General features: G+C 46.3%; 1 protein-coding gene across 2 annotated transcripts in view; it reads right to left on the bottom strand.

The window, feature by feature from the left end:
• Positions 1–774: 774 nt before the first annotated feature.
• Positions 775–10,222, bottom strand: part of LOC146869657 (transcription factor CP2-like protein 1) — a 126,164-nt gene continuing 116,716 nt past the window's right edge. Inside the window, exons 12-15 of one of the 2 annotated variants that reach the window (XM_085609526.1) lie at positions 7,504–7,589; positions 5,544–5,686; positions 4,824–4,875; positions 775–1,612 (exon numbers count right to left, since the gene is read on the bottom strand). In XM_085609526.1, coding sequence (XP_085465652.1) covers positions 1,575–1,612; positions 4,824–4,875; positions 5,544–5,686; positions 7,504–7,589 — 319 coding nt within the window. In that variant the 3' untranslated portion in view covers positions 775–1,574. The remainder of the gene's footprint in view (positions 1,613–4,823; positions 4,876–5,543; positions 5,687–7,503; positions 7,590–10,222) is intronic. The other variant, XM_085609538.1, reaches the window with a different exon arrangement.

The raw sequence follows: 10,222 nt of genomic DNA, 5'->3' as shown, positions 1-10,222 counted from the left end.
GCTGTACTCCTTTTAGTCTCAAATGTAAACAAGGAAAAGGAGACCCTCTTTGACATGCTCAAAAACAGGCAGACCAGTGGAGAAAGCACAACTGTTCATTACATTCCAACAGCTTGGACAGGGTTAGAGCTTGTTGGCCAAAAACTACCATCTGTTGATGCCTCTGATGGTGGGATTATTGCCATACTAACTCAAATTAAAGAGTCTGAGAATATTTCAGGCCACTCCCGTTGATGCTTAAGGTTGAAGTCTGGGCTGCATGCATAAAAAGATCATTTCTAATTGTTCTGGCATTAAAGATGGTCCATCCTAACTTTTTAGCCAACCTTTATCAATCAGACGGATGACAAACAATGACATGGCGGATGGCCATCAATGGGGAGAATCCCAATTTGCCCTTGTCGTCCACTTACATTCAAGGATCTGGACTTCCCCGTAGCAAACAAGATCGGAATCTCCAACTCTTGGCATGTGGAATGGTTAGTCAAGTGAGACCTTTGGTGGAGGTTAGTCCTCTATTCAAAGCATATCTAACCTGGGAGGAGTTTCTACATCTGCTTGTGTTAGTAGGCAACATAGACGGTCATACAGTTGATATCGCTAGATGGCCCCTTAACATGGAAGGATCTAGGAAAAGGCCAATTGAATACTTCTAGAGGGTCTTTGGCAGCTCGTTATTTAGAGGACAGCAGGCCAAAAGGAAGGTTTTTCCCAAATACTTCATTCATGAACAGCATCCCCAACTATACAGAACAGAAACGCGTCTTCATTCTACCTGCAATTCTGTGATTTTTATTCATTTATTTATTCCGAAAGGTAATGAAGCTGCAGTACGTATAAAAGGAAGTATCCATATGCCCCACTGGTGCTCTACAGCAAGTCTAAGTTTGTGTTATTTACAAATGGGTGTGCCAACAGTGCACAAAGAAGTAAAAAAATATGCAATTGCTTTGATATTAAAAGGAAGGCTATAATGTGTCTTTGGGGTCAGCTGTGATTATAAATTTGTCACATGGATGCCCACTGCTGTATACAGAGGCCAGTGAGGCTAATATACTACATTTATCACGTGGCACATTCAGATCAATTTCCATATCTCCTGCTCCCAACCAAAAGAGACAGATTAGTATGCAGTTCCTAAATAGTCTATTAAGTGACCGTTGGCAGATGCTCTAACTGAGACCTCCTCTACCTCACTGCCAACAAAAAATTGCCACCCAGTTCAGCATACCTCTCTCCCCACCCTGACCCGAGTGGCGAGTACCTTCTAGAATTGAAAGTGTCCTCCCTGAGGGCCAGAGGAGGCTCAGGGAAACAGCCCTGCTGTTCCCAAACGCCTAATAATTATATCCTATCCCACCCCCTCTTCCCACAAGCCTCCATTGCTCCATCAGGGCTTCTTGGGGTTTAGTTCAACATAGTGACCTTGCTGGGATGCTTCACCCCAGCAGGGATTGGGTTTCTTCAGCGAAGGTCGTCCTCTCCTCACTTCTTTTCAGTGTCTTTTTCTCGCCGGCTGACCACTCTCTTCTCTAAGTGCCAGTTTGTTGATGTTTGAAGGCCGTGGAATAGAGTTATCGCAGAATGAGGTGGAATCCTTCTGGATTTTGCACTGTGAGGAACAAAGATAAGTTTGGTTACTGCTGGGATCTTGCTAAGAGATGACAAATACATACATGGTGATGCCAAATGAGACCTGCCAGAATGGCCAGTTCATCTACTGAGAAAGGCCACCAGGCTGACAGCCACCAGGCACATCCTGTCTGCCCATAACTATACAGGTAAAAAAATACCCAACACATCCTGTTGGCTCACTTCAATACAGAACACGAAAAAGGTCCATTTTATCTGCTCAATTACATACAGAAAATGAACACATTTGCCCTTTTCCATACCTATATTTACACTGAACCCATCCAGAGTGCTTATCTCCCTGGTGATACTAACCGCTGAGCAAATCTCGACTGCCTTTTACCATGGCGGTAACAACAAGTGGACCCATACGTCTTCCAGGCATTAACAGATCAGCTAGTTATTGTTGGCATAGTTCCATCCAGAAACAGACCACCAAGCACCATTTTCTTATGCCCAGACCCCTATAGCAAATGACTTCGGACCCCATTTAGTCTGCCCATTTTCATAGAGAAAACACCCATCAAGCCCATCCATTCTGCCTATTGCCTTACAACTGCCAATCACTACTGCCACAGTGTAGCCTATACATGCTCCACACTCAGATTTACTCTTTTAAGTAATTTATTTGACAAACACTGCCAACTTAATCACCCTTAGGTCTATTCTTGATTCCAATGGTAAAGGCTGTTTGGCCCCTGACTGCTGTTAAATGAAGAGAGGGTTGATTGGCTGCCTGCTGAGAAGGAGGCCATACTGTGTTGTGTGGTGATAGTTCTGTCAAGACTTTAAAAAGAGTGTTGAGCTGTAATCTGGATACGGACAGCTGGAAAATATTTATGGAGCGTTGCCTACATTTGGCACCAGCACTTTGTGTTCTGTTTGCCAGAGGGCAGAGCATTGCCCATCAGGAATCCAACCTAGTATGCTGTGTTTGGTCCTGCTTGAAGTGCTTGACCAGATGCATTCTGGTCCTTTTTAACTGGCTTCCAAGTTCATGTTAAAATACAAAGGTATTGATGTTTTATACCCGGGGAACAATTCATGACTGTGACTTAAGCTATTTTCTGGACACACATCAAAATGAGAAGGGTGCGGTGGTTCAGGAAGGCTGCAGCACAGTTCTTAAGGATGCTTCTGAGATACTTGTGATGGGTGAATATTGCTTCATTGGCTGTTTAATTGTAATTATAACCTTAGCACTAAAGGTGGAGGCTAAGTTCTAAATTTTGTTGGCAATGCTGATAGGGTTCTAATGAGGCTGTGTGTGTGCCATGGGCGATGGGAAATGGGATTCTCTGCGGGTGTCTTCGGAGGATGTAGTGGTGTTACACCGCACCATTTCATTAAATATTTTGACACACAACATGACAATATGTCTTCAGTAACTTGTACCAGAAGGAAATGCCCAAACATACTATGGATATTGTGTTCGAAGATGAGCTCTTTTAACTTTCTATGCCATGCCAGGGAACATACTCATGTGAATATTATGGCACGCAGTATGTGGGTATATTTGTTTATTATTTTCAGTTACTGTGTCCCTGGGTAATCGTATCAGATGATTTGCCTAGCCATTCCCAGAACAGTGTACACACATTATACTCCCATAATGTAAGGGGGTGCTCCACAAACCATGCGTATCTGATCTCCTGGTTGCCTCAGAATATTATTGCCTGGTCTGCTCACTTCAGACTCATTTTTGTTAATCCGCAATATTACTTTGTCTCATGATTTACTACACTTAAGGGTGCTTTGTAGTGCCCTGGTTATCTGCGAAGTGCGACTCATGCAAAGGTCCACCTTTTTATTGTCTTTTCTGTGTTAAGCAGTGTTTTACTATGCCTGATTTTTATTTTCAGTTTCCCACTTCTGGCAACATTTCTAGCTTATCTTAAGCTGAGCATTGGCGACTCTTTGCCCCGTGTGTATGAAGGTGGCATTTCCTTGCTCCGCTGTGCTTTGCTTTCTAGCTATGATTTTGATTGCTTTATATCGCTCTGGTTAATTACCAGGATCCATGTCTTTGAGCTAGATTAATTATCTGCTGTGCTTTAATATATCAGTCTTGCTCAGCTGTGCAATGCTTGTTTTTTGGTCTCATTTGCAGGTATTTGTGTTTTAAACAGGCTTTGACCCTTGACTGTGCCTTGGATGTACCTTGCTTTTTACCAAGAACTTGGTATTGCTAACTGCTATCATGGCATATATTCCTTTCACATGTGGGCTCTGGTTGGCACACTGCTAGATCAACATTTCATATTAGATATCCTGATTGATTTCTGTTTGATATCACATGGTGGTAAGTTTAGCTCCTTCGCCGCACTGGTGGTGGAAACTCTGCTGCATTTAGAGCTCTCTTTCATGGCAGTGGAGGTTGTAACACAAAAGAAGTAGTCTCAACCCCAGAAAAAAACACTTTGTGGGGACTCATCTGGTAGAAAATCCACCTCTGTGTATTGTACTATTCTTATAGTACTTTACTAACTCTTGTTGAGGTTCCAGAGCAAGATGATCCTGTGAGTAGAATACTGCTTCATTAGTGCATGGTTAGATGAATAGAGCCATGTGGTGGCACTCCCGCTACTCACTGTGGGCTCTGGAAATGTGGACTGTTGTACACTGTTAGTGCCCCATATTTTGGTCTCTTTTTATATTGCTTGGGATTCAAAACGCAAGTTCTATTCAAAGTCTACCACCTTTTCTACGGTGGACTTTCACAGAGTTAATCCTTCCACGAATAGTGGCGCTTCAGCCTCTCTAGATGAGTTAACATTCAACCTTGGAAAAACCGATGACCGAACCAGAGGTGCCTTTACTGGTTTGATAGTCACCATACAAGGTACTCCAAATAGGTGCAGACAGGGAATATGCTCTTCTCTAAATCAGCCCACTAGTCTCCTTCACCGCCACCCTTGTGCTGCCATTTGAACTCGTTGATGCAAACCGTATCAATTTCTTTGATTTTATCCATTCTAGTTTGATGGTTCTGTTTTTTCTTTGCTTGACCCGGTCTCTCATCTGAGGTAGAACCCTGGTGATAGGCACAGTCCCATGCCATAAGTGGCAACTACATTATTTGCACCCACCCCAGTTCCATTGTTATGCTTTGACTTATTACCCCTCGCCCCCTTACAAAGTGAGCAATAGAGAGCCCTCTCGCTATGTGTTGTTGTGGAGAAGACGCATACCTTTCTGGAGAGCGACCTGAAACGAGGATTCATCCGGTAGATTTCTGATCATCTGTAGGCAATAAAAAATGAAGTCACGCTATTGATTCGAAGCAAAGATATTAGTGAAAGGAGGCACTGCATAACCTCAAAACATTCTGAAGTCAAACAGTTTAAGACTACAGCTTGAAGCAGAGAAATAGTGTTTCAGAAACCCGAGGGACAAGTCTTTCAGAATCAGCATCGGAAGGCACAAAATATCTTCCAGAAACCTAAAGAAAGAGAAGGCGTAACAGATCCAGCAGGACAACTAAAAGTTTAGGGTGTTTTTTTTGCTGGAAACACCTGAAGAAAGGACAGTGTGAGTGTTTGGTTGGAATTTCCTGAAAGGTTCAAGGGCTCTGCAGAAAATTGCAGAGAAGGAGAGTTGGATCAATTTTCAATGTTCTGAGACAAAAAAGGGATAGGAGTTGTGCAGGAAACTGGCAAAGCAGGAAAATGTGTTTGTGCCCCAAGAAACGTACAAGGAAGCAATGTAGAGATGAAGATTCTGTAGGAAACATTGAGAGAAAGCAACAAAAGCAATAGGATTTCCTTAGAGTGATCATTCTGGAGCAAAAGAATGGTCCAAGCATCCACGTATCTGGATAAAAGCATCAGCAGAAGACATAGAAAAAGCATGTTTCTAGAGTGAACAGCAGAGTTGATTATGAGCAAATGGTGCTTTTGACGTGTCTGTACCAGGTCGGTGACGAGGATGCGTATCCCGGTGGGTCCCTGCTTGCACAGCGGATGCACCTGACCGGTCGGAATGCTGCAGAGTTCAGCCAGTCGATGGGTTAGTTCACTGGTCGTGAGCTCCTCTAGATACAGCTCTTGGTACACTGCAGGAGACAGAGAGTATCTATGGTTAGAGTGAAGACATCAGTGTGTGCCCAGCAGCTGACAGACCATCCTGCTACCCTTCTTACTATCTCTCCAATCTCATCCCGCAAGGAACACACTTATAACTATGAAAGCAGTGCTGCTTGTAGGCACAGGCTGGACATAAGACAAAACAAGCTGACAGTAAAGAAAGCAAATGAGGAAGAAAGAATTGAAAACCACATGTGGACCTGGCTTTGAAGAGGCTGCTGCTCCCTGTTATATACCACATACCCAGCACACAAACTGACACTTGGAGGGTAACGTCTCCCCTGATTTGGCACTGACATACACTGAGAATTGCCCACCAATGGCACTGTGCATTCTGGAACTATGCGCAGATGCATATACAGATAAGCCCTTTGGGGAAAAGCCTCTTACCCACTTGAAATGTCACCAATGCCATCCAAAGTGCGCTTGCCTGAACCCTAATTACACTCCCGATGCCATCGGCTCTGAGTCTAAAGCCCGGCTCAGTTCCCCTTACTGGTCCCTTCATTGCTCTTTGACGCATCAGTAGAGGCCCTTTGCTCCGCTGACACTTTAAGCGGAGGAGAATTCAGTCCACCTGGGGCTGCATTACACGTAGTGACCTCGGAGAGCTACAAGTGTATGCACCCACTCTTTGTGCCCCTGTATTATGGACGTCGGCATAGAGGCAAACATGGCCTCAAAAGGCGCACTGCCAGTTGCCCTCCTTCAGCCCAGCCCTCTGGGGTGTGGACGGGGGTCTCATGGATTTCCAGAAAGTCCCTTGCAGGCAGGTGCAGTCACTCACTAGGGAAACCTCGCTCGACTCTTTAGCATGCCTGCAGCGTCCCACCTGCACTGTCAAACACTGAGTGACTTGTTAACAGCTACTCCGTATCTCACTGAATGTGCGGCCCCCAAGTCAGGCACGGGATCCCCGACACACTTGCTTAAAGATGCGTCAGGGCACAAACGAGGATAGTACACCCTATCTGTGATACGGGTCCTGGTCCCCTGAAGTGCCTAATATGTAAATAAATGATAAATAAATAAACAACTCACACATAAGTGCAAGGAACTAATGTTTCTCTTAGGAGCCTACTCTGCACTAATGAATGCTGGTTCTGGGCAAGCCAATGGGAGGAAGAGGTATGGCGTAGCGGCCAGAGCGGCTGACTCCGGAGCACTGGACTTGAGGTTCGATCCCGGCAGCAGCTCAGCTCAGCATCATGTGACTCTAGGCACCAGCCCACTTCATCCCCCGATGGCCCCAAGTGCCTGGATAACCTTAGAGGTGATAAGTTGCGCTTTATGAATCCGGAATTATAAATGTTGCCTGTTTTTGATTTCACCTCCACAACCGGACTGGAAAGTAACCAAAATCAACATTGGCAAGAATGTTCAAGCCAGCCGCAAGCTCCAGGAGACCGTAGTCTCCTTAATAGAAAGGGGCTATTGATGGGTGAAGGCATACCAGCCCACTCTGAAAGGGCCTCCTAGCCTGCAGCCTACTTGGGAAATGCCAGAAGGCCAGACTGCCCTGTCCAACTCATGCCTCTTTCCTCCACCACCCTCCACTTCTTGTTTCTTAAAGTAACTCTCGCAGGTTCATCCCTAATTTCTCCCCTTGTCATTATTTTCATATATTTTTCTTATTCTCCTATCTCTCATATCTGACTTTCTCCCTCGGATGTCAAAGTCTGATGATGACAAATAAGTCCTGGTCTCCAAAAATGAATGCCTGTGCCCATCACCTGCAACCACCTTCACAAATTAAGCACTGGCCTTCAGGCCCTAGACTTCCTACCTGGGAGTGGAGCCTCCTCTTGCTTCTCTGTCTCCTCCTCTGTTGTCTCTCTGGCGATGTACAGTGTGAGGCGTGGCTGGACACTTCTGGAGGAAAAAAGCAAAATTACTGCTTGCAGTTGGGTGCCGTTAAACTCTTACAAATGAGATGCAAGCTGGGACAGATGTGTGACCGCCTCTGTGCCAGAAGACCCTGCACTCAGGAAAGTCAGCAGCTTTTAGGTCTCGCTGAGTCAGCGTGCATGCGCTTCTCAGAGAGACATTCAGTAGGTGACCTTTCAAAGTGCTGCTGGCTGGCCTAGCGCTTGCGTTCACGCGAGCGTGCAAGCGCGAACCACCAGCCTTCAGCGTCATCTGTGTTTTCTTTTGCTTGCTCCCTGCCTCCGCCCCTTCCCCGCCTTCGAGCTTACAAGCGTTCGGGATTCTCCCACTATTTTATCTTCATACACGCTGAAGTATTTGCGAAGCCAATAGATCTGGGTTTCATTTACTAACGCATGCAAATATAGGCATTGTGGACTAAAAAATAGGGACCAGACATAGAAGGTACAAAAAAGGAAGACTGCACATGGTGTGCGAACATGTGCAAAACATATATTAACCAGCAGAAAAGCTCAATGCAAAATTGCAAACTAGTAAACAGCCAGTTCTAAGCGCTATATGAATAACTCCGGCAATAGTAAACGCCACTCAGCTTTTAATGGTTTTTTTTACCCCTGCACTCTGAAAACGCTAGTCCAGTAGGCCTAATTAACATACCTAAGAGTCAATGGCTACCGAGAGCAAGCCTCTGTTACTTGCAGAGCACAAACTGCAGGCAAGATTGCTAGCATTTCCCGAGGGCCTCCAAACAGCTGGTGCGCTGCCATAAAACCGCAGACAGCAACCGGACACGCACACCTGCCCCCAGCCCTCAGGCTCTTCAACACAATCACAAACATTTGTAATTGAGGTTTCCTCAAATGTAACCATTCGCAGCAAGCCGGATACAGCGCTGTATCCATAAAACACGTGCAAGGAGGCCAGCTGGGGGGAGCAAGGGGCTGGCGGATAGAGGCGAAGGGAAACATTGAAAGCAGCTGACATGATCACGACCGGATCCTTTTTTTAGGTCTCGCCTGGCTATCGCGTAAGCGATCGCACAGCGAGACTTATGTAGGGGCTTCAGAAAATGCTCCCAAAGGCTTCCCAGGCGGATCGGGTGGCGGTTACGTGCACAAGCACCTGCATTCCATTTGCCACCAGCTACTTCCTGCGCGTGCGCCGCCTCACGCATTCAGAGAGATTAAGTAAGGGGCACAAGACCTTAGGAATGTGGTTTATGGCCAGTGCATGTGAGGCATTCAAGCGCGAAGCTGGCATCGGACTTGAAAGCAGCAGACTGCTTTCGCCAGTGCGCGCCCCGCCTCACTTCCTGCATCCCCTCTTACAACAATTAACTTTCGTTATAACTCACACCCCATATGCTTGTTCCCTCCCACCCTTCCTTTGATGTCCGCTTTTCTTGTTGTTTACAAACCATGCCACACACTGCTGCACGCCTCACACTGCTGCACGCCACACACTGCTGCATGCCACACACTGCTGCACGCCGCACACTGCTGCACGCCGCACACTACCGCACGCCACACACTGCTGCGCACACTGCTGCGCACACTGCTGCATTACAAACTGCTGCACGCCGCACACTGCTGCACGCCTCCCACTGCTACACGAAACACTGCTGCACGCCTCACACTGCTGCACGCCACACACTGCTGCATGCCACACACTGCTGCACGCCGCACACTGCTGCACGCCGCACACTACCGCACGCCACACACTGCTGCGCACACTGCTGCGCACACTGCTGCATTACACACTGCTGCACGCCGCACACTGCTACACGAAACACTGCTGCACGCCTCACACTGCTGCATGCCTCACACTGCTGCACGCCACACTGCTGCACGCCGCACACTGCTGCACGCCGCACACTGCTGCACACTGCTACACGAAACACTGATGCACGCCACACACTGCTGCACGCCACACTGCTGCATGCCGCACACTGCTGCACGCCGCACACTGCTGCACTCCACACACTGCTTTTATGCGAGTTTATGCTACTGACATTGTAAATGACAATGCCTTTTATTTGTTTTAAAACCAAAACATAAATAAAAGGCATTGTAATTTTACAATGCCAATAGCTCAAACTCTTATAAATGCGAGACCTATTGCATTGCAAATGCTTGTTCTTCTTTTCTGTTTATTATCTCAAGTCATCTCCCTGAGGAGGGTCCGGTATAACCATCAGGACAAAACACAATACAAGATTTCTGCAAGCAGGGTCGGCTCAGTGACTTTGCATCCTTGGAGTTTTTATTTTTAATGCGTGCTTCTAAACATTCCGTCTTCTCAGTCAGAGATTGTTTTCTGCATCCAACGCATCTATGAAATAATAAATATATAATGTGCGTGCGATGACTCAGTGTACTTTAAATAGTAAGATAGTCCATCGTGCTTTGTAATCAAGCACCCCACACACAGGAGGCGGATGATACAACGAACACTGAACAGCTTCAGGTGAGAGGGTCCTATTCATGTGGGTGGAGCCTAAGCCCACTCCATTAATGTGTAATAGGAGACGATACAAATTCTGGTCGCCTCTTGTATGTATAGAAAAGGGACTTATAGATCATTCATTTTGAGAGGTTTTCTAGAGCAGCCTGTGTTAT

The sequence above is a fragment of the Triturus cristatus genome, chromosome 1_1, assembly GCF_964204655.1.
Source record: "Triturus cristatus chromosome 1_1, aTriCri1.1, whole genome shotgun sequence".
Lineage (NCBI taxonomy): Eukaryota > Metazoa > Chordata > Amphibia > Caudata > Salamandridae > Triturus > Triturus cristatus.
The sequence above is the reverse complement of the archived record's forward strand: the minus strand, read 5'-3'. Positions and strand labels throughout refer to the sequence as shown.